At 35.5% G+C, this 26,212-nt stretch overlaps 1 protein-coding gene across 51 annotated transcripts in view; it reads right to left on the minus strand.

Moving 5' to 3' along the window:
- The window catches only part of PAM (peptidylglycine alpha-amidating monooxygenase), a 274,367-nt gene that overhangs the window by 35,710 nt on the left and 212,445 nt on the right, over positions 1-26,212 (minus strand). For 30 of the 51 annotated variants that reach the window (NM_001081767.1, XM_070232829.1, XM_070232826.1 and 27 more), the window contains 3 exon segments: positions 8,845-9,168; positions 20,767-20,832; positions 21,912-22,096. In NM_001081767.1, coding sequence (NP_001075236.1) covers positions 8,845-9,168; positions 20,767-20,832; positions 21,912-22,096 — 575 coding nt within the window. 51 annotated transcript variants of the gene reach the window in all.

Genomic DNA, 26,212 nt, shown 5'->3' on the forward strand with positions numbered 1-26,212 from the left:
ACAATGGGAATGGAGAGACACTTTCTCTCACTGCTCGTATTTCACAGTGTCCTAACAATAGAAAGGAAAAATAGCAGAAACTTTGTGACCGAATGATTTCCAAATTCTTCTCATTTCTGATCAGAATACATTTATCCTTAGAGAATACCAAGGTTCATTTGTGCTGATCCCTTTTATAAACACGCTCACGAATAAAGAGGTTTGATGTATGGGGTAGCTATACTGAGGATATAAAGCTCTGAAGATATTGTGCAATCTATTGTATCAGCGTCAATATTTCTGTCTCTCTTGAATGTTTCATCTCAACAGAGATGCTGAGAAGTAGAAAAGCAGCAATTCTAGCCTCATTTCTCCTTTCCACCCTCTGGAGGATGTGGCAACATACAGTGAAATCCTCAAAGTTAGGCATTAAAGACTGGAGGAAGAAACGGAAGCACAGGGCTTGTCTAATCAGCCTCTGAAAACTTCAGAGGAAGTCGGTATGAGGATAAACACTTTTAAATAATTCTCTCAACTACACAAAAGGAAACAGTACCTTTTCCCTCCAAATATTTTTACCTTTGCACATTGAATTTTTTTCTTTAATAAAAATTAACAAAACATAGCACAATCAATAGGATGCCTAGATCAATTCTGCCCACAACCTTTGTCGAAGCATTTTCAGCAAATACTCCCTAAGCGTATTGTCTATGTAAGGCATTATGTTAGATTCTGGGAACACAAAGAAATAAAACATGGTTTTTGGCCTTGAGGAACTCATAGGATAAAATGAGAAAAAACAGAAACCAAATACTCATGACACAATGTAGTGCAGGAACACAGGAGAGTGTCCATGATCCTTCCTGAGGCGTGGCTGGGAGAGGGTAGGGTTAAGGTCAGACCTGGGACGTTTCCTAGAGGAAAAGATATTTGTGTTTGCACTTAAAGATAACAGGGGGTTCATCGAGTATAGATGTGGGCAGAGAATATTTTGGTCAGAAAGATTAAAAGCGAGCATGTTTATAATTGCAGAATGTGTTTCAAGATCTTTAAGAAATCTGGGAAGGATATCTGTATATGTCAGGTGTGGTTTGGGGAATTAGAGCAGGATTAACAGACCCAGAAATCTAGTGTAGCCTGGAAAATGTATTGTATATTACACGAAGAAGTATGGATTTAACAATGAATGAATGTAGATCTCAGTTGTGCTGTCTTGATCTATACTTTGATTAATTTTGAGGCATGCTGCAAGTACTTTATTAGTAGCAGCAAAGCCCAGAGTTTGGGAATGATTTACTTTTGAAATATATTAGAGCACATGAGAATGTCATTCTCACTCACGTGTGTTGTGATATGCCTTCTCGAGCTGGAGAGAAGGGGGGCAGAGTTACAGCTGGCGTGCCTTTGCAAACAATTCTAGGCACAGCAGTGGATGTGAATGGGGCTGCTCAGATGAACAGCATTCATCATCTATCACGCTTGTCTTAACAGGAAAAAAGGACGCAAATTGCTGCTACCGGCGATTGGGAGCCACTGAAGGTTTTTAAGCATAGGGTGATATAATTAAAACCGTGTTTTTGAAAGTGAACTCTGGAAATAGGGTATAAGCATAATAATTAGAGATGTCTAGATAGATCAACAGATGGATAAATCATTCCTCAAAGAAAATGTTTTAGATTATTTGAAAGTTGCTTGAATCTCAGGTTGTACGTCATTCATTCTCGTCTCAGTTATAGCTAGTCCATTTGGTAGTCATCATTCTATACCCATTTATCAGCTCCTGAAGATTCTAGATGGGATTCAAGGGAACCTCCAACCTCGTGACAATATAGATATTTAATTGCTTTCACCAGATTCTCAGAGACCAGAACCACTACAACTAGATGGAATTTCTTGAGGACTAGAGATCATGTCTTATTCCCTATTTTGTCACCAAGTCTTGCACAAGGCCTGGCCCACTGTAATAGCCTAATTAATGCACTAAACTGCACTCTATGCTCCAGTTTCTATTATGCCATCAACTAGCATTTAAACATCCTTATAATTTCATAATTCACTTGTGCTATTTCTTTTTAGCCCTAGCACTGTGCTAATTGGCTAATTATTTTCATTAAGGACAATAAACAAATATCACGTTTCTGGAACCTTTCTATTCAGTGGTCTACCACCAGGTAGAGGAAGCTAGGTGCTCATAAAAGAGCAGAGATACTAATTCTGATAGAAAATATGCAATGGCCAAAATAAATATATTGTTCTGGGGTCAAATGTGAATTTCATAAAGTACTGAAAATATTGATTAAAGAACTGAATAAAGAACTTTAATCTGGCCATGAATGATCCCAATTATCACTGACCTTAGATTGGTAAGCACTCCAAAGTCTGCACAAGGTCTTGACTAATGGGTTATTAACAACCTATTTTGTCACATATAAGAATCCTTTTAGGTTGGAAATTTTCAAGAAGGAAAAGTAGCATAAATATCTAGGACATATTTATTAAACATATACTTTCGGTGAATTTTCAAAACAGTTAAGGTGGTATGTAAGGAAATATATAAGCAGGCTAACACTATGAGCAACTTGGCTGTTCCAATACTGAGTGAACGCAAAGGAGAGCTATTTTGTGTCTGGCAAGAATGTTTGGAGAAATTATATTAAATTATTTTTAATTTCATTTAAAAATATCACTGCACACTTATTAAGATTACCTAGGCAAGATTTCAAAACTTTCGGAATTTAAGTCTCTGTGTTAACTAGGAATTCTAAAATAGTTAAAGTAAAACTGAGTTCATATTCTCTTCCTTGAATATTAGCTCAGTTAAGTGATGTTTTTGCTTCCAGTGTCACCATTTTTTCACTATTAGGTAGTTAAAGGCTATTCCCTTTAAGATTAAATGATCAAGAATCAGTGCAGTCATTTAGGACTAGTGGTGTACGTATATGGAATTAATACTGATGTTTTTCCAATCCCTGCCCACGTCTACATGAGAATCACAAAATGCTAGAATAGTGTTGGCTCATCCCAGATCATTTTCTCATTACACAGGAAAGAAACAGTAGGCTTGGGCCAGACTTCAGTCATCAATATCAAGGATGATTATTTTCTAATCCGCAATTAAGGAATATTTCAAATACTTATTAAAGAAATTGTATGATAAAATGTATGTGGCTTCTAACTTAAACTTAACATTTTCAATCAGGGACAAGTTAAAAATTCGAGTTCAGATTCCTCTAGCTTTTACTTAAGAAGTGATTCGGTATATGACTAATGTTGTAGACTTACAGTTTTAATTTGAAAATTCAATACAAATCTTGCATATGACCTTCAGCAAGCCATTCCCAACTCTAAGTATCAGCTGCTCTAAATTCAGATATCAAATGATAGGATTATTTCAGAAGAATCTTTGCATTCACTATAAATAAAAGGAAATGTGCAACCTCATATTCTGCCAAATATTTAGGAAAAAAAGTTACTACTTTCAGAAAAAATCAAACATTACTATTAAAATTGTACCAATAAATCACTTTAAGGATTTATTTAAGCTACACTTTTCCAAGAAAACGATTAATGTTAGTAATCAATGCTGCTTTCATATGAAATTATTAATAAGCATTTAAAAGGGCATTCATTTATCTGTGTTACATAAAGACTAATAAAATCAGATAAAGTTGGAAAAAAAAGAATTCCAAACCCAGAACTATGACTTAACTTCAGTGTAACAAATTTCTTCCTATTTAATCTTAAGGAAAAGATCCTGATGAAAATCACTAGAAGACTTCAACAACAAGAACAAAATGTAATGGTTGCTTTTTCTGCACTTGTAAATTCTCATCTAGCGATGAAAAGATGCCTTATTTTGGTCGGGGATTGTTATTCATCAGAAGTGCCAGCAATAACTATAATTAACTAAAACTATAGGAGAAATATTTATACCTAAGTCAGAAAGAAAACAAGAATTAATTATAATGTTTCACTTAATGGGAGCGAAGTGAGGAAGAGACGTAAGACAACTAGAAGCTCAGAAGCATTCGCAGAATTTCTTCTCTTTCTAAAATTTAATTGCAAATGAGATCTTCATCTTGGTTAAACTGTTTGGATACTGACTGAGAAAGTATGATCAAAGGTAATCTATTCCTAGAGTTCTCATGATTGTAGATGAGGTGATGGGATGATTGGACAAAACCAGTCTATCTATCCATCAATCATCTACCTCCCAATCTATAATTTTATTTACTGTGAAAAGCAGAATAATGAAGTGATTAAAAATCAAGACTTGGAGCAAGTCTGCCTGGCTTTAAATCTTGGTTCCTTGGGCTGTGGCACTTTGGGCACTTGACTTAACCTTTTTATGCCTCAGTTTCTTCCTCTCTAAATGGGTTTATAAATAGCGTTGTTATGATGATTAAATGAGTTAATGCATCTAAAACACTTAGCTTGGTTCATAGTAAGGGGTATGTATGTGTTTGTTTTTAGTATTCTCTTCCCCTCCAGAGATGAAAATTCAGCCCACTGATTGCCTTATTTTACCCTGGGAATTCTATTGACCCTAGAGGTAAGCATATGAATGAAATATGTTAAAAGTATGGACACTGAGTTAGGTAAAAGTTGTCCATAGAAATTAAGTGAAATCTAAATGTATGATAAAAATATTTACAGACCCTGTGAGTTCTCTTATCTGACGGGAAGCATCACACAAATGCATATTTTCTGATGTCCAGAGGTGTGCAATATATGCTCAGTTGGGCTTCCATATGCTAGCAAATAGTAGTCCAGTCAAACTTGCCAGTGAGAATAGCTATCTGTAGTTTTAAATTTATTTTCCAACGAGTCTAGTTTCCAGAAGGCTACTAGAATAAAGACTAAGGTTTTGTTTCTAATCTATTAATGCTGTCTTAATTTAGATATCAAACTAATGGTGGAAATCAAACTATGTTGTGTAAAAAGGAATGCAATTGCGTCTCAATTTACCAAGATGAATATTTTCATACTGTATATCATGTATCACACGATCAATGTAAGTGATCAGAATTGAAGAGCCACAAACTCTCATTATGACAGAACAGTGCTATGTCATTTTCTGAATGTATCAAATTAGAGTGTCAAATTTTGCAGCATGCCTACACATTGCAAGAAAATTCTCTCATGGATCCTGCTTAAGTTAAAGTAGATAATATTTGGTTCTACTACTTTGGTGTTTAAATTTTTGAAATATTAATCCAATGTGACATTGATGGTAAGAATTATTATAATTATTAACATATTATAATATTTATTAAATGCTTTCTATGTGCCAGAAACTGTTTAAAGCATTTTCCATGTATTATGTGGAATACATGGAAATATTATTTGACCCTCACTTTAACCCTATGAGGATGGTACTGTTATAATCCTCATTTTACAGATGAGAAAACTAAAGCCCAGAGAATTTTTTTAAAATCTTGCTTAGGGACCACATAATAAGTGGTGCAGCTTGGATTCAAAGCCAGGAAGTCAAGCTCCAGGGTCTGAAGAGTTCCACATCATACTTCCTCCATGCAGTGGTTTTCAAATTTTATTTGGGCCAAATGGAGAACGGTTCCGGGGCAAGCTGTATTGTGAGTATACTCGTGCATGCACACACGCGTGCTTGAGCATGTATGGTGGGAGGCTGTAACTACTACTTATGCTTGAGGCATGCCCTTTCCAACAACAGTTTGAAAACCTCTGGTTTAGACTGCAGCTGAGCCTGTCCAGGAAGTTTCTCTGTTTCTAACACTGTTTTTACAACTATCGGGAGGAGAGTTTTCAGAATAGATTCACCAAAAGTTATGAAGATAAGATCTAAAAAAGAGGCTATTTTCAGATGTTTGCACTCTTAGAGACACACTGAAGACACCATACTTAACCATCTTGTTCCTGGGAATGCTAAAGACTTTCTCAGCTCTGCAGAGCTGGAAGATGTTATTCTATTGCGCTTTTATGCAGCTTGTGCCCATTGATACTCAACTCATATTGAGGTGGAGAACTCAACTTTAAAGGCAGTTGCCAGGGTGTGGCACCCAGTGGAATTCAGACCAGTCTAAAGGTCCACAAAATGGTGTTGCTTTTGAAACCCTCAGGTAGTGCTGGGCCTACCACACAAAGTCACACCTGGATTTCTGAGTTGATGCAATAATTTCACCTTCAAATCCTCAAATCAGCTGGATGGGAACCATTCCCATACTGCAGTTCCAAAATAAGGGTCCGTTAATGAAATCTAAAGTGCTGCTGAAACCGCCACTGTATTGGGTTGTGCTAGTGCCATGAAGTGAGGATATCAGCACAGGGTCCTGAGTGGAAGCCTCCAGCTTCTACGCAGTGAGGGCCCAGAGCTCCACGGAGGGTATCTGAACTGGGCTAGCAAGTTAGCCCAGCTGATCGAGCACAAGTGTATTGAAACGTAAAGAACTAGAAGGTGCATATCAGTCCAAGCTTTAAATTCAGACTCTGCGACCTCAATCAAATGGGTTAACTTCTCCAGGTTTCAGTTTCTTCACCTGAAAATTAATAATAGGTCTCAAAGATACATGAAATGAGTAGGAGCTATAAAATTAAGCAACACAACAGCCTTATATTTTGTTTTAATAATAATCTCCTATGAAAAGCTACTTTCTTCTTTGCAGCTAATACTACTCCTTATAGCAAATTAGGCACTTAGAGAGACAGATAATTGCTCCAGATCATTAGGGTCCCATTCTGAGCTTCACCTGGAATAAAGAAAGGGTATGAGAGAAACAATGGAAGACAATCCATCAAATTTATTCCCCTTGCTCATAGTCTAGGAAATATACATGAATTAGACTACTAATAGATTTTATCACTGCAATACGTGCTAATAACTTTCTACTTTCTGTTTTGCAAGTGGAAGCTTCCTGTGGATAGGTCTTCGTCTGGCTTACACAAAGTAATGAGACATCTTCAATTAAAGTTAGATATTACATTGTGTTATGATCAACAGTGAAAGAAACTGAAAAGAAAAACACTTTTAGAAATAGCTTACCTAAATATGAGTTTTGCTATCTTGCATTTAATTTTAAAAAAGGTTTTGAATCAGAGTAGTGAAATAACACTAAAATAAATCATTTCAGAAAGAACATACATGCACATTTCCATTCTATAATTAGGATTTGTGCTATATGTTTCTATGACTCATTATTTTATTTACTTTGGTGGCATTCACTCATGTATTTAAAATGAAAGGAAACTTCCTGAACCAGATCCTGGAGAAATATTTTTCTTCTGGGCACTACCATTTTGACCACCCTGGAAGGTATGAGGCGATTTGGTAAGTAAATGTATTTCGGGTATTTTAAGCATTTCTTTCTTTGAAAAACTAAGTAGGTTTCAGGGATACAACGCCTTAAGTCAAATTATGATTTTTACACTGACACTTATGACGCCTATAAGTCATCATGTCATTATTCCAAATCCAAGAGCAACAAAGAGAAGTCATGGAATAAAGCATGACTCAACTCCAACACTTCACATTGGAATAGAATTGGATTCTTACCCAAGAGGCCCCTTTTGCCTTTTACATTTCCATGTTGTTTGGATTACAATTTACTGTCCTTAATACAGAGGTTCAGACAGACACTCCAGTCTATTTATGAAATGGATAGGGACATGATAAACTGCAGATTTCTAGGCACCATACTCAGGATATCCATTCATTTCTTCTTTGGTAGGATTCAGAACTCCAGATCTTTCATAAGCACCCTGGGTGATTCTAGTGCAAGGAGGTCCAGGGACCACCTCTTGAGAAACACAGTTTCGTTAGATGAATTTAGAATGAGTTAAGTGGGGCTGATTCTGTTTACATATGAAGATGTAAAAATCTGGGTTCCAGTTAACATTTTACAGAGACTATTAGGCCAGTCCCAATGGACAATACTTGAAACTTCTGTGTGAGCAAAAGAAAGTGCATGCTAATTTTTTCAATTATAAATAAAAATCTGCTGGGTGTTGAATAATTTATGGCTTCCTGCAAAGCTGTATTTGAAAACATCAAGCTGGCAGCCTGCGCCATTCCAGCCCACACATAGACAGCTGCCATGCACGCATATCCGTTACTCTTTTGGAGATCATCTCCACATGCTGTATTATCTGGCTTTCCACATTAGCAAGTAACGTGAAACACAATCAATATCACAGAGGCCACAATACAATTAAAAACAAAGGGAGGCATCTATAGCTTGCTGGCACAGAAACCTGAAGGGAATAAAGTATTGTCCTCTAATTATGGAAGCCAATCCTGGTTAGAAACAAAGATAAATCTGACAGTTACTGACTTGCAGGAGGTCCCTCCAGAAATAACTATCCAACTTTCCAATTAAGATAGTAATTGATAATGGAACTTAAGAAATCAAAGTCATAAAAACGGTTACATTTTACAAGTCAATTAGATGAGAATGTCTGAAGTATAAAGATTCTTTTGAGAGAAATTTAATTTCCTTAAAAGAAGATAGTGTATAAGCATTTTATACACTGTGACTTTATATGTCAGGTTTTGAATTTTCAGTTTCTTTCCATTGAGTAAAACGGAGAAAGTTGATTTGGTAAGAATTTGTTACCCTGAATTGCATATGCCCTCTCCAACATAATTCAAACATTTTCAGTCCTAGTAATTCTGGCTCACAAATTGAACAGAATTTATGTAGTATCGGACCAAAACAAAAACTCCTCAAAGGTGGTATCTGATAATCCAAATCTGAGTAACATTTTTTCTAATGAGAAGTCCTTTTTCATTGATGAGTTTTTTTCACTCATTAATTTTTATTCCCTTCAGATTTTGCTAATGTGGATTGTAGCATTTCATATTGTACTCTTTAAAAAAAGCCCTAAACGCACCTCCTGTGTGTTCTGGTTCCCAGGTGCCTTCACCAGGTAGGGGCTGCGGTACTGAGATAACTCTGCTCTCTGTTGGCCTCAAAGTAGATTCTAGTCTGTGGAATTTGTGAATTCTGTCTCTGACAAGAATAGCATTGCCCCTGTCCTCATGCTCTGCACTCTCTCTGGCATCAGATCGACCGAGATCCTTCTTTTGGACTACATTTGCAATCTCAGCTACCAGGTCTGACTCTGATTCTGCCTTTTCTGTAGGGTTATATTTATGCACATGAACAACATCTTCCCTTTCTCCTAGCAGCTTGGAAAGCAGTGAATAGAAATCACCTGTGGAAAAAAGAGAAGAGATAAGGGGTAGAGGGTTGATAAGAGTGCAAAATTTACAAAATTTTGTGCCTTAAAAATCAGTGAGAGAGAAGGTTGCTCTCAGACTTTCAAGGATGGGGGAGAAAAAAGAGATGATCTTCCAGAACAATGAAAAAATAATATGCTTCACATTTGATTTGATATACCACCTGTTTTGTTCTGTTATCTCAGGGGTCAACAATGCTAGATAACCTCCATTAATATGTTAGTAGAGACAAAATAATGCATATGTGATTACATGGCACATTTCAATAAATTGTCACAGGATAATTGTACTGGTTTGGAAGTTAGAGTTGATCAGATTTCTAAAATAAAATATTATCAACAGTTATATCAGAAAACAGCTATCTTTACAGGAAAACTCTTTGAAGTTGCCTTTAAAAGTCTATTAAAGAGTAATCCACAAGAAATTAAATATATATTCTTGAGCAGGTGCTGTAAAACACACAAGAAATCTACCAGATATGCATCTACTTGGCAATTTGAAAACCCAAGTTTTATTATTATTATTTTGTTAGCAGTGCTATTGTAAGTAGTTCCAGTTGTTTATTTTAAACAAGAAATGAACAAATTCCAGAAAAATAATTTTTTGAGAAAAGAATACTTTTTCTCTTTTTTAAGATTGGCACCTGAGCTAACATCTCTTGCCAATCTTCTTTTTTTCTTCTTCTTCTTCTCTCCAAAGCCCCCCAGTACATAGTTGTATAGTCTAGTTGGGGGTCCTTCTGGCTCTGCTATGTGGGATGCTGCCTCAGCATGGCCTGAGAAGCAGTGCCATGTTAGGGCCCAGGATCCGAACTGGTGAAACCCTGGGCTGGCGAAACCCTGGGCCACTGAAGTGGAGTGCGCGAAATTAACCATATGGCTACAGGGCCAGCCCCGGGAAAAGAATAGTTTTAGATCAGTTTCAAACAAAAGAGAAGATTTGCACAAACTAATATCACTGAAGTAATTCATCACTAAAATGTATTTCATGTCTTCCTGTACTAAGAAGTAAACTTGGATATAATAATATAATTCCATCAAAAATTATTTATAAAATATTATGACAGATGTAAAATATGACTATGAAAAGTTCATGAAGCATTTTAATCCTCATTATTTACATCTATGGCTTCAAATCCATTTACATCAATTGTGTGAATGGGAAACATATTATTCTCAGTGGAAACATAAATTCGCTTTCCTAAGCCAAACTCAAAGGTAACCTACAGCTCTGCCTTTTCCTCACCCTATTCTAAGTGCTACTAATGAAATTACTTATGACTATGGGGTCTGATTGCTTAAGTTTTAATTACATTTACAGCATGACCATATAATATTTATAAAATCTTTTTTATGACCATTAGGAAATGAAAATGATAACTGGTTTAGCCATGATACATTCCACTAAAGAATATATTATTAAGAAATTGGTGCAAGGGGATATGAAGTCTTTCCAAAATGATGCCAAGAGATCCTGTCATGTTTACAAATAGTCTTGGTTTAATGATTCAAAGTAGGTTTTCAATTCTTGCCCATGAAAGCAGCTTATCCCAGGTGAAATCTTCAATCAGAAAATAATTACCAAGTAATAAGGCCAATCTCAGTAAAATGAACAAAGCAAATTATAACTCAACCACATCTGTTAGGCCACAGTGGCATTCTGCCTCACAGAAGAGAAATTAATCCATTACTGCGAAATTCTCCTACCCCACACACTAAACATAGTTTAATACGCTGTTGTACAATGAAACATTTTATATACAAAATAAAACACAAGATTATTTCAGGGACAGATAAAAAAACATAACTTTAAAACCTGAATCCATGTCATTATGCTAACATTGATGGCGGAACACAGGCTCAGAACTATGCACGGTTATTCAGGTTTGTCAGCAAAAATCTAAAAGCTGTGATAAAATACTAAATGCAGAGCACTCCAGATCCTTTGAAATTCTCATTTGCAATTATCATTGGGGTTAGGAAAACAAAAATTTGGCAATGTAACAGGCTTGGCTGCACACAGATTGCACTGGCCTTGTGAGACCATAGCTTCAGAGCTGCAGCATCTCATCTACAGAGGTTACATGTGAGAGAGACAGACCACTAGATGGCTATCTCTTACACTCTTACGCACAAACTAGAAAGATTTTTTTTCCTCTTCTGGCGTATTGGATATATGGAATACCGAAATGTTAACCATTTTTCTTAGTCATATTAAGATCTTGATTTAGGAAATAAATCTAACCTTGAGTGCAATGGATGGAATAGAATATAAATGGAGGAAGTTGGATGGTCTCTACCCGAGTCTTACCTCTCAATATTCCTTTCTTTCTTTTCAGTTTGTTACAGCCAGATTGGACTTTTACTTCCTTGAATGTCAACTCTAAAATGTTGTTTCTTCTTCCTGGGACATTCTCTCCCCAGAAATCAACTAGTTCCTCAACTTTCAGATCTCACTTAGGTATCACTTACATCCAAGAAGCCTTCCTTGACAATGAAATTAGGGACCTTTGCTATGTGCACCTACAGCCCTCCACTCTTTCCCTGAATTGTTATTACCCAATGTCTGGTCTGTATTTCACACTAATGTTCAAATCCAACCCTGATACTTCATAGCTGTTTTGTGCCTTTAAGCAAGTTACTTAACCTTATAAAGTAGATTAACGATAACTACCTCTAAGAATTGTTTTGTGGATTTAAAGAAGATAGTTAATGTAATATGCCCAGTCCAGTGTATATCATAAAGTAGGTATCACTAAATTGTAGCTATTATAATTACTAACGAAAGAGATATAAACTCTAGTGGCAACATGCATCTGCTTCAATCTATTGTTTATCTAAAAATTTACACATCAGTTCCTATTTTGTATTGAAGTATTGGGATTTCCATAATGGAAAACAAGCCCCCTTTAAGTTTACAGCCCTCTATTTGCTCAAGTCACTATGGCTGCCATTGGGATTTGCTGCCTGGCTTTGCCAAAGGAGGTTGTATCTGCACTTGCTCTCATTTGTTTTAGTCTATGTTTGGAGAAAGAATTATCCCTCCTCCAGTGTTCTGGATGCCAGCCCTTCCAGTGGCCCCCAGAGCCTTTGCTACCTGCTTTCTTTTCTTTTCTGTTACTACCTCTCTGCAAAAGACTTAACTCACAGGCTATAAACACTCACTTTGGGCTTATCTTCAGTGGTCATGGAGGCAAGAAGAGATCCTCTGACACAGTATGTCTTTCAAGCTTTCCCATCTTTCCTCTTCCTTTAACAAGTTCCAACGCTGTCTAAAAGAGTTTTCTGTGATAATGGAAATATTCTGTACCTGTGCTGTCCAATATGATAGCCACTAGGCACGTGGGGCTACTGAGTACTTGCAACGTGGCCAGTGCGACTGAGGAACTTAATTTTTAATTTTACTTACTTTTAATAAATTTATATTCAAATTTAAATAGCTGCATGTGGTTAGTGTCTACCATGTTGGACAGTGTAGGGCTACAAGCTGCTCTATCCTTCCTCACATGCTTTTCTTTCCCTACATCAAAGGCATTTGCTTTCACTTCCCACTTCACCCTTGTATGGCTTCTGCCTGAGTTGCTCAAGAGCTCTTAGTTGCCAGAGCTAACAGACTCTTCATCTTGAGCCCCTGGTGGCATGTGGCACTGTTGAAAGTCCCTTCAGAAACTCTCTCCTTATAACACTGTTCTTCTCAGATCTTCTCTGCCTGTCATCGTTGCTTCCTCCTATTCTGACCCACAAATGAAACGTTGGTGTCTTCTGAGGTCTATCCCAGGCTTACTTTTTTTCTCTGGCTATGACCTCTTCCTACTAAGTGATCTCAGCCACTCACAAGGCTTAAGCTGCTATTTCCAGACAAATGACTCCCAAATCTGAAGCTCTCCTAGTACCAAACTGGTATATAAAACTGCCTTCTGGAAATTTCCACTTGGATTGGATGTCTGTTTTATAGGAATTTTGAACTCAAGAAGTCTAAAACAGAGCTCTTAATCTTCTCCCCATACTTTAACTTTTTTGTAGTGTCTTTCTCGGTGATGAAACTCTTTTGGGTCAATTAATCCAGAAAACTGGATTTGTCCCTCTCTCACTAGTGAATCACAGAATCAACTGATTCGTCGATGCTGATTTGTCAACATCGTTTTTTCCCTCCCTACCACCAGCACCCATTTGAGATTCTTATCATCCTATGACTAGCATGCTGAAAGACTCTTCTCTTTCCTCTAAACAGATCCTCATCCCTGCCTTCAGTGTCAAAACCTGTTTGGAATGGTATAAAAGCTGCTCTACATTTGTGCAACTGACTGGTGACCTCTGGTAGCCTGCTTTCCCTGGACACTCCTCGGTTATCTCACCTTTTTCTCAGCTCTGTCAATCTATGTGTTTCTGGGTGGTAGCCTCTAATTCTTTCTGGATCCCACTGCTAAGGGAACCACATCATTTAGTCCCCAAACTGGGGCACATTTGAGAAGGAAAAGGGTGTTGTTAATATTTATACTAGGCATAAACTGGTACAGTCCTGGAAAAATTCGGATGCATAGTTATCCTACCTATTGTTGACAGAGATAACATATAAAGAAATACTTTTAAAACTACAAATGACAATAATAGTAATAGCCGCTAATATTTTTTGAGAGCTTAGCATGAATGTCACTTTACTGAATGCTTCATACCATTTAACATGTTTAATCTCCATGAAATACTTAGAGTCCTTACTTTGGATGAGGAAACTCATGGCACAGCTGGTAGGAAACTGAACTGGGGTTCAAAGGATACAGCCTGATTGAGGAGCATCCCTTCTAACTGATAACTAGACTGGATTCAGGTTCCCCCCTCCTTTCTGTACTGGCCAATATACTCTTTCCTGTGAATTCGCCTCAGACCTGTCAATCTTACTATATTTAAAATTTTTTTTCTTTTTAAATTAATAGTCTTCTGAGCTCAGGTTTTGGGTTTATTCTTTAACCAAACAAGTTTATTTTTGTCCTATCCTGGCTTGTCTTCTTCTTACAACAAAGGACACTTATAGTCAAGTCCATACATACATACTACAGTGATTTGCACAAAACTGGCCTAAAGAAAAATGACTGATTTTCTTTGGTCTGAAAAAATAGAAGAGTTTTCTGTTCTTTTCAATAGTTTTCACTTACCACTGGCAATATACCTTACATGTATGATCAAATTCTATAAAGATGTTCTAAAAATGTCTTCTGTACATTAAAATTATCTGGGAAGGGACAAGTGGTAAGGTATAAATGTGATTTTATATAAAAAAATAAAAACCTCTCATTTCTCATTCATTGTTATATTTCCAGGGATTAGTATTGTTCCTATTATAGCAGATATTCAATAAATGATTCTGGAATGAATAATTTGTTACAAACGTCACTCCTTGCTTTTGCATCAGTAAAGATCAAAGTAGTTCTTTGATGATTTTAGGCTGCAGTGAGTACTGTCTCTTTCTTTTCCTCACTCAAACTTTGATTCTTATCTTATGAAATGCAGACATGCTCTAGGCTTTTAACTAATTTGGCTGAGTGGGTTTGGTATATGGAAAATACAACTGTAGTAGCAGCTAATGTGTCAGGAAAAGGAACACAGCATAGCACAAGAGAATCGAAAATACTACTGATTAAACGCTAGCTTTGTAAGTTGTGTGCTTGTATTAACTACTGCAAGGCTCAATGTGCATTTTTCTATTTAGTGGGGTCACTCACTATTCCCTGCCACCAGCATGGAAATTTCTCTGGTTTACTTTCAGGAATATGGTGAGATCACACCAAAATAGATGGAAACTTACATTGAAAAATTGGCCCCTGAGTTTATTTCTTTAATAAAATGCTTTAAGATTATTGAATGAAAAAATAAGTATTTCCACATTTAGATAGCAAAAAATCTTAATTGTGGCAGGCATTTTTATTTTAAAAAGGATCAAAACCTCTTGGTAATCTTTCAGAATATAAACTCCCATTTCCCACACAAATCACTAGTGCTTCATTACCTAAAACAAACAGCTCTTGTTACTGCTGATTGCTCTGTGATTTCTATGGTACATGCAGAGTAAATAGGATGCTCATCAGCAGTTTAACTACTGACAAAATATGCCAAGTAACCAAGCTAATGAGGTTACAACCATGCAACACAACTGATTAGCGAGAGGAATACGAGAAATGGAGAAATAAAAGCATTTCTTTTTAGATTTTAATACTTTGGCTTATGACTCCATCATAGCTGATGGTTAAAGCTGATTTGGTTTATTTACTGTTTATCTGTTACTAACCCAAAACATTTAATCTACTAGTCTTAGAGAAATAAAAGACCTGATCATGATGACCAGCTCAAGGATCACAAATAAAATGAACTTTATCATTTTTCCCTCTTAGAGGACTCATCTGATTGAAAAACAATCAGAAATGGGCTTTTCTTCTTTTTTTAAGAAGATGAGACAAATATAAAAAAGAAGTTAGGAGATGATGGCTTTTGCACCTATCAGGCACACAAATCTGTATCAGAAAGCTTAACCACGTGATAAACGATCATTCACATCTGCCTATTCTGTTATTAGAAAACTAATTCAAAACAGCATCCGCTCAGCTTCCCAGAGCCTTGAGGGGTATTTAGAATTGTGTTTGATAGATGAGCTCAATAAATAAAGACTTGTGAGCTGCTCATAAATCATAACAAACCGATAAATTTGCAGTGAATGGGAATACAAACAAGAACTGTATCTTCTTTAACCAGCAAAGTGGCATTAAGAGTACTCGGAATTAGCTAAGAAGATGTTATTACAATCATTGGTACTTTATTAGGGGATGAAGGGAATATCCTATTTTGAACAAAGCAAAGAAATAGAAATTTTAGCCACTAAGCCAAGCCTTTGTTTCACTCCTCTCATAAATGGTTTACCAACTGTTACTTTAACAAGCTTTAACAGTAGACTACTGTCTTTTTACCTTGCAACCTTGTTCCCTTGATTCTGCTTATCTGATAAAACACGCCAGTGGTAATTCACTTTTGTTAGCATAAAACCACTGTGAAATTATTCTGTTTCACAGAAGGTGTCTGAAGACCTTTAACTATCTGGGGTCATGGAGTGTTTTCCCTCTACAAATTGTATTTTTGTCATATTCTCCCTGCCTTGGGAATATAGTAGCTCATGCTGACCTTTGAGTAGAAAGATTGATTACACGAGGGCACAAAGACTACAATGAGAAGAGTTTGGAGCAAACTGAATAAAACATGTTAAAGGCTCTTTCTGCAGCAAAATAAATGCTGTCCAGAGCATAATGCACAATAACAAGGACATCTTGGTATTGTAGATTTGGACTTTCAATTCTGCCTTGAGTTTTTTTAAGACATTGAATCTTCCCAATACAACTGACATAAATTTCAATACTACATCTATTCTTTGAATTTTAAAGGAGAGAAACACTCAAATTCAGAACTCTTAAATGTAGTTGTATAGATCCTTGCTTGCAGCTGGTAAGGCTTTTAGTTTCGGCCCATATTCCTTGTGTAAACAATGTTAATAGAAAGCTCAGGTTGTACCTTTGGTGTAGTGAACATATAGAAGAAATCATAATGCATAAGAAATAAAAAGAATGTACAAAACATGCTTTGGTTTCTTCAAAGTGCCAACCACAACATATAAATGAGGGATGTGTGTGTATGTCTGCTCTGGAAAACCTCAATGCCACTGTCCTCATTCTGCATAGTCTCCTAGGATTCATTTCCTCCACCCCAAATCACTGTCTGATTGGGTTCTATTGTTTAACTTATTGTACTTAGCATGTATATAGGTAATTCTTTACTTACAATGTTTTCAAAAGATGGTGACATTTCAGTTTGTTTTGAATATCCCTTAGTATTTTTCTGCATGGAGGCAGACAATCAACTCACTCACAGATAAGCTCAGCTATAGGCAAATAGGCTGTTTTGCAAAGCAGTATGGGCAGGAATACACACATGCAGCCATTAAAAATTCCACTTGCCAATAATTTTTATAGTTGGGGAAAATATTCAAGATATAATACGGTTAAAAGAGAATACAAAACTGTGCATACGTTATGATCTAAATACTGTTAAAATAATGTGCCTATATGTATAATATATGTTTCACGCACAGATGTCTGTATACACCCATATTTCTAGGGATTATGGGTGATTTTATTTGTTTCTTCATACTTTTGTAATTTCCATATCTTCTACAATGAATATTATTTTAAAAAATCAGTCAAGCATTATTTTAAAAAAATTCCTGCAGAATTAATTAAAGCCTCATTAAAATGTTTCCCCTTGCTGCATGATCCAGGACAACCTGATAGGTCGAGCTGTCATAGAATGAGGCTCTTCTGGTGTCTCTGTGATTAAATCTTTTGAGATAGAGTCCGAGATACATTTGCTTTATACCAAATTTTGTTCTAGAGAGAGCAGATGTAGACATGGATACGGTGGAAGGTCAGCATGTTTGTGAGGAAGCACAGGCTGGGCCACATGGATTCACACGACTCACATGTCTCTTTCAAACTCTAGTTAATTTCCAATCAAGATTAACATTCTGGCAAAAATTAACAGCTAACAATTTTAGTGATTAGAATTGCAAAGAAAATAAAATACTTATATTTCTCCTGGAGAAACTGAGTATTAGATAAATCTGTACTAAATAGATGACTGGTCTGCTTTGAATTTTTTTTCTCCATGTTGGTACCTACCAGAAGTAGTAGTAGTAAGTATCTACTACTTCCTGTCCATTCGTGGCAGTTACATTTCTTTTTTTTTTCACCTTACGGAATATGAGTATGTCTCTTTCTTTTTTTTTTTACTATCTTAATAAAGGTCGTCCCTTCTTTCCAACATAGCATTTATTATATATCTTGACCTTTATGTTCCTATCTGCTTTCCAATGTATTAAGATAAGAAGTAAAAAAATACGCACGTTGTTTGCATCATCTAGGTAGAACTACCTCTATTAGTTTGTTGATGGGTAGAGAGCTTGCCTTTGCGGGCATGTCCTCTAATATTTTTGAGTCTTTTCCTTCCTGCCCCTCAACAGTTCCATTTCCAATGGGGGTTTGGCATCTTCTGTGTGACCAACATAGATGCCGTCTGTCAGCTTGTGGCTAGCACAACTGAAATAATTCAAGGCTTTTATTTATTGGGGATTTAAAATATTAAAAGAATCAATACAACCTGGAGGACTACTTGAATGTAAATAGTTTTGCCCAGAACAGCAAAATAAGGCAAAGTGTTAAGTTTAAGGGTTTACTTTAAAAATCAGCATATATGGCATAATTTATTTCAATAATTAGAGCCCTTCTGTTAGCTACTTGGTCAATTTAACTCCCTAGGGAATGAATACAAATAGACATTTGGGCAAACAAATATCTCTGAAAAAAATGGGATACTCTCTCAGTAATGAGTAGATTTGCCCTGTGTATTGCAAGGAAATAGATGGATCTCATTAGCAAATCAAATGGACTCTGTACAAATATGCATTTAATATATTTCTATATTTCTCTATAGATTCTAGGCCAGTGGTCCCCAAAGACCACTAGAATAATACACAGGCTACACTGGTCATTGAAATGGCTTTTGGTGAGGTATTTGTCTTCATATACATTCTGATAAACCCACTAATTTCAACTTACAAATACCACAGCCTATTTTCTGCAGTATAAAAATTGAGTCAAAATAATGCTTTTTTTCTTCCCAAGTTAAATCACTTTATAGCATTTTTATAAGTAGAAGGAAACAGTAACTACAGGAAAATAATTTCTTATGTGTCCATAGTAATTTTCTCTGGAACCAGTAAGACTTTGGGTATATTTAAACTTTTTAATACTACATATATGTTATCAAACAGGAAAGGGTAAATCAATGGCAAAATATGAAACTATTTTAAATGATTTGGCTTGTAGGCAGATATGACACCCCCTAAATCCAATGATCTGGAAAGAACAGGTTAAATCTAACATTTAAGATTCCTCTGCTAACAAAACCTTTGGGTTTCTCATCTTCCAGAGTTTTCAATGTCTCCCTTGATCAACTCAATTAACTTCAAAAGGAAACACAGTCCACCCTCAGTTTTCGTAGAAACTCACCATTTCACAAGATGCACCTACTAATTGGTGGTCTCATTCCATGCGATATCACATATGTTCATATTAGGAAATGTATTCTAAAATGCCTCCAATTATTTCCACGACGTACATTTCAAACAGTGTGTGCAATGTCAAAATAATTCATTTTAAGTCTGAACAAATTTCAGTAAAATTATATTAAACACTGTTAATACTACATATTTAGGCTGCAATTACTGACTTCCTTACAAATATATACACAGAGTTGATAAATTTAGCTATTTTAAATTATATTCAATAGTTTAGTATGAACCATTTAGTATAAACTAGTATAAAATCATCTCCCTTTTTCGACTTAAACACAAAAATAGAAACAATTTTGAGCTAACTTGTATTTTTTTAAAGACCACTTTGTTAGAATGAGATGTTATGAACTATAATTTATATAAATTACATTTATATTATATAAATTATATACAATTTATATAACTTAAAACCTATTATATCACAGTTTACCCTATTCCCCTTTCAGAGTGCATTTTTTTCTTTCAAAAAGACTAGATACTTTAATTTTGCAAAGACTATTAATGCAAGAGTGATACCTCCGACCTAGACCTGAGAGAATACATTTTGAAGATTTATAATAGTGGTCTACAATATCCAAAGAGTCAGAAATTTCTCTATGTTGTTAAAAGAAAAATCTTACCTATTTCCTGTACACTTTATGTTATCATTAGAAATGTGTTTGCATTAACATTAAACTAACATTTCAAGATATATCACACGTAGGCCAAAAACGACTCGATGAGATAACATACTCGAACACCTAAGACAAAATACTATCTTCCAAACAACTGGCAAGAAACCAAGATTCAGGGGAATAGTTTTTCAGTGCCAGCACATGCAGTATATGCCACAAAGCATCAAGTATCACCACTTCAAATAAAGAGAACAGAGGAAGAATGATGCTTTCTTAGCACAGCAGACAGCAACTTAACACAAAATTACAAATGCCTAAGACGATAATCCCTCCTACCTTACTGAAGGCAGAGAAGAATGACTTAAGAGAGATGCAGGTTTAACTCTTGATTTCTTTTTTCTTGAACCTCAAATATAGTTAATAAACACATCATACAAAACACACAAGAATTCAAATAGTAAAGGTCATAAGATCTCAAAAGCAGCCCACTGATTGTTTCTACTAATTATATTTGCACTTCTTTGCATTATATTTAAAAGTTACAATATTAAATAAACTAAAACAAAGACAGAAAAATCTAATGGGGCTAAATTACACTAACGACTTTTACTTTCAAAGCTCAAGTGCAACAATTGATGATTTTCTCATGAATTACGTATTATATAAAAACAGCAACACATAGGTTTGGAGACTGATAAAGAAAGTCCTAAAATATCTCAATAACTTTAAAGTTTGGTTGCCTATTTGGGTAATGAATAGTTTTACAGGCCTAGTTACAGAAGTAAGCATACATACCCTGTTCTAACACTTCTTCTTCTTGTTTTGGCTGTTGTAGTGAAGTCTTATCTTTGTTCTCTGTTTCTGTAAAGGGTTAAAAAAGTCAAGCATAAATTTGCAGTATGTATTACATACTTTAAATAGTTTACTGGAAATATGCCATCAATATATAAATATTTTCAGGGTCTTATGTTTCATAAAAACAACAGTATTAAGAATTTATACGGTAGAAACGCTCTAATTCTCACACAAACTCCAGCACAACCACCTTTACCAGTCTTCTGACTTAATAACTAGATCAACTACCCTTTCAGTAATATATACACAACACAGAATTTTAAAAATGCTTTAAAACTGCTTGCATTTGTTTTTTGATTTTTTAAAAGTGAATTTATTAATATTTTAAGAACATTTTAAGGCACATCCTATAAATATATTAGGAACTTAAATAAATGACCTGACTGCTATGTTAACATCTTTCATAAAATTTCCAATAGAAAGAAATAAGAAGTTGCTCTGGCATTTTAAGATTGAACTTGTAAAACTCAGTAGTTTCAGCATACTTCATCCAATAAAATGGGATGTGGATTTTGAAATTTTAAACTAAAGAAACGACAATCAATATGACCATTTTGCAGATGAACAGCAATTTAAAGAACTCTTCTGAGAATGAGACCAAAAAGGCCAACACTAATAATGCCTCATAAATCAAGAATCATTCTGTGCTTGAAGAGGTCCATTAAACAGATAATTTGGGGTATGGCTGGACATGATAACCATTTTCATTGGCAAACTCTCGGAATCCTTAGATCATGCTGTATAAATTCATAAATTGCATAGTCGTTACCAGTCATGGGAGGAATGAAATGGAGAAACCAGAAAACATGAATTAAATGAAGAAAGATCTACATTTATGGAACTGATACCAAAACTAATCTGTTTCATCACTAACTGGGATTTTTCACTTTAACTGTTTTGATGAGGGAACATCAGGAAGGGAGCTAGGGTACAAAAGAGGGAAAAGGGAATCAGATTATGTGTTCATGTGGATTGTTTGACAGAAGGAGGACGATTTTAAATATTAATCATATAGTCAAGTGAGACACATAAGAAAATATAAAATACAAAATCCTATGTTCCTTTAAATTCAACACCAATTTTACCTTTGTGATGTCCATGCATCATAACCATGTCGGACTTCACAGGAATTGGAATATTGGCCTCTGGGGGGATGGTTCTGAACATTTCTGGAGCTACATTCTGGGTACAGGTCATGAAAGAAACTGCGTGCTTGGCTTCCATGTAATACATAATGTATAAGTTGCACATTTCATCACTAGATGTGCCACTGCAGGCAAAAAAAAAAAAAAAAAAAGTAGACACAACAAATCAGCCATTCACATAAAACACATTCTTAACGCAAGAAAAATGCAACCAGTAAATCTGCCAGCCAATGGATTCAAAGGTGGAAATACTGTGCATTTATTTTATAGCTTTCATTAAAAGCCATCACAGTTTTCAACATCAAAAGCACATTGTTAAAGGCATATTTCCACTTAATAATGGAGTATCCATTTGCAGTCACTCCATGGTTATTACCAAATACCGCAGATGGAAATGGCATTTAAGTAGTAGCGAGATACTTTCTTTCCTCTTCTACATCCTTTTATTCTTGAATCCTCCTTTCATTTGCTAAAACTCATGGATTGGGCAAAGTTTTTTTCTCATGGGAAATCTTAATTATTTACTTAACAGTAAAATTCAGAACACTTCAACAGAAATATCATATATTATTTACAAGTCTTTAAAAATGGCTTTTTCCATTTAACCCTGAAAGCCTGAGATCTTGGTTTTGGTAGCTGCCTCCTTTCTCGTGGTCAGATAAATCAAGAATCATGGTTGATACTAAGACATTATAAATGTGTCCCTGACAGCTGACTCGGCACCTTGGCTTCTATAGTGAGGAAGTGATTAAGCAAAGAATACCTCAGGAATGATAGAAAATAAAATCAGCTCTCATATCTTCTAAGGGCTCAGACCTGACTAGGGGGGATGTGGAGGTGTGCAGTACAACTGAATGACACAATGTTCAAACTAGATTTTAAAACAATGGGATGGCCATTTCCAAGAAAAAAGTTCCAAATAATATAAATTATGCCTACTAGTCTATTAAATGACTTCCTCTTCCTCAATTCACATGGGTTACTACGTATCGCATTCTCATCACTAATACTAGGAAGGAATTATTTAGGTACACCTTCACAAACTTTTATATACTAAGGGAGTTTGGGTAAAGGAACATTTCCTTTTTGGTATTAGTTCTGACAATTTTTAGCAAGCCTTTACTAATAAAAAAACAAGCTATGAAGTGGACTATTTACTGTACAGAAATACGTCAGTGTTGATTTTTCCAGCAATGTCATGCGGCACTCACTTCCTCTCCATAGCAACACTAATGACATCAGTAAGGGAAGGAAAAAAAATAAAAAAGTTTTTCCAAACAGGAATGTGGTTTCTCTAAGCTCTGAAAATGGAGAGCCCCTGAGAGACCACAGGAATGAGCCCTTGCCATAAGCAGCTCTGTTTATGCTTTAAAAAATCATTTGGCTTCTCGCTCTCTGAATCTGATACCTGTCAGCGTAATTGCCTCTCCCATGAAATATAAGCAAATAGTGAAGTGCAATCCCAAACAAACACCTGTTCGCCACACATATCTTCACGTGTCAAAACACCATTCCTAAGAATTACATTTTAACAGCCTTGGAGTAGCTGCGAAAATTATGTGCAATAAAAGGAATGGCTGGTGCCAAAGTAATAAGCCAGAGCCTCTCACCATATTACCTCCCCTCCCCCCATTCAAAATGAGGAAAAATGTATAGATCAAGAGAGAGGAAAGGAATTTAAGTGTGGCTGTAGCTTAGAAAACTTAGAATCATTGTGCAGGGAGAGAAAGCAAAATAATTATGCAAGCTTCTCAAACTAATGAAAGGAAAAAATTTAATAAATGTATATAACAATAATTGAAGCTGGCAACTAATCCTTGGACAGATCTTTCCATATTTTACTGTTTAAAAACATCATGCCCATGTTCGTGTCTAAACACATGTGATTTTGCGAGACAGCCTAATCAGCTCATCAATATAGTTCATTTAAGGTACTGATTCTACCATGCAAAATTGAGCTGATCAAATAATTTCAGAATCTTTGCTATCACAAAGAAAATTTCATTCAAGAGCTGAAGAGAAAGAAAAGAGTCATACTTCACTCCTTTCCATCTATACTTGAACTTGTAGTCAAGGTAACTCTGAGCTCCTATCTGACAGAGAAACTTACATTGCCTAAACATGTTAGGACTCAAATCATCCTTGGTATCAGCAACACACTTTGCCTATTTCATTCCACATTCATTTTTCTTTCACTCAAAAAAAAAAAAAATCTGACTTTAAACCAAACTGCTTTCTGTATTCCTAAGAGAGAATTCTGACACATCTATCCTTATTTTCCATAGAGCACAACATATGCAATTCACCTCTGTCAATCTAACGATTATTAACATGACAAAGTATAGAAGGAGATTGTGTCCACATGTCTGCCCTGGCTCTGTCGAGCAGCCCTTTAAACATTCCCTAGTGCCAATATGATTTCCTAAATGATGACTACTGGCATCTCTTACATTCTAAAATCACAGTGGTGCATTTCCTTCATCTCCATCCATAATAAAGTGCTTATGTGATAACTATTTCTTTTATACCAGCCAGCTTTAAATCTAGACAAAGTGTGGTGAGCCTGAAAATAGCAAGCCCTCAAAAGCTATTTGTTGAATGAAAGAAGAATGCATAATCTATCTTAATAAATGTTTACAACCTATTACGGCATAACCTGTTACCCCTAATATATCATATTGCTGAGTCAGGTCAATTTTACAAACTCAACTGATTATAGCATTTCACAGCATTTCTGAAAAATACTTACATCTATCTGTTTATCTATGTATCATGTTCTATGAGGGTCTTTATAAAAATATATTATTTCATATGATAAAGATATGTAATAAAGATTTAAGAAAGTACCAAGTATTCTGAAATGTATAATTAAAAGAAACCATATATTGTCGGACACCATGACCATGTTTCAGCCAGTGATACTGCACTTTGATGATTCCCTCATGCCTGGCTCCTGCCCCTTACACTCAACAGATGCCAGGCTGAAAAATAACCAATGGTGAGTAATACTAATTTTGGAAAGAAATATGAAAACTCCAATGAAGTTATTTCACAAAACTTTGAATTGTTTCTTAAGAGGTTTTATGGTGCTTTTAAACTTATACATTAAGGAGTTATTAATCACATAACTTTATATTTGCATATAATACACTTTAAAATGTTGCTTAAAGTGCTATGCTTGGTTTCAATGAATATTCATTAGACATTCTCATATGTACATGAAATAACTGGTTCCAAATGAAAAATATGACACAGAAAATTGATCAAATAGGTAAATATGGTCTACCAATTCTCAAGAATTAATTTTAAGTTTTAGCATACAAACTTTTAGGCAAATTAGCTGACTTAATTAAATTGTTTTTTGTTGGGGACGGCCCTGTGACCGAGTGGTTAAGTTCACTCGCTCTGCTTCAGTGGCCCAGGGTTTCTGCTGGTTCGGATCCTGGGCGCGGAAATGGCACTGCTCATCAAGCTACGCTGAGGCGGTGTCCCACATGCCACACCTAGAAGGACCCATAACTAAAAACATACAACTATGTACTGGGGGGATTTGGGGAGAAAAACCAGAAAAAAAAAAAAGAATATTGGCAACAGTTGTTAGCTCAGGTGCCAATCTTTACAAAAAAAAATTGCTTTTTGTTGTAGTTTAAACTTGACTAAACATTTGAAATAAATTTAGAGAAGTGTCATGTTGAGTATAAAATATATAATGTAGTCAGGCACAAAATATTGCTTCTTCATATATTAACTGGTATTATGTTATCAGTATACACACCGGTGCAACTTTGTCTAAGATATATTACCATATTTACTATTTAAAAAGAAATATTATATATATGAATTTAAAAAGGTACCATTAAGTAAATTGATTAATATGTCTTGTCTTAAACCATCTATTTTTTAATGGTTGTATTTTGAGATGAATCGCTTGTCTGGGAAAATCGATCCTTACTTTTTAAGGTGCTTTTTATTAGAACTATGATTGTTCTATCCAAGCAAAGTTTTCTCCAGTCCTAAAATTTCTACCTTAATATAGAGTTAAGCTCGGATTGGGTGGAAAAATCACTCAACTGAAAATTTTCCCAGTAGGATACAATTTTGCTGTAAAACCTAGTTTTCAGGTGGCTGCATAATAAGAAGGTTAAAAACTTGAAGCTGATGGGGCCAGCCCAGTGGTGTAGTGGTTAAATTCATGCTCTTTGCTTCTGCGGTCGGGGGTTCACTGGTTTGTATCCCGCACG

This window comes from Equus caballus, chromosome 14, assembly GCF_041296265.1.
Source record: "Equus caballus isolate H_3958 breed thoroughbred chromosome 14, TB-T2T, whole genome shotgun sequence".
Lineage (NCBI taxonomy): Eukaryota > Metazoa > Chordata > Mammalia > Perissodactyla > Equidae > Equus > Equus caballus.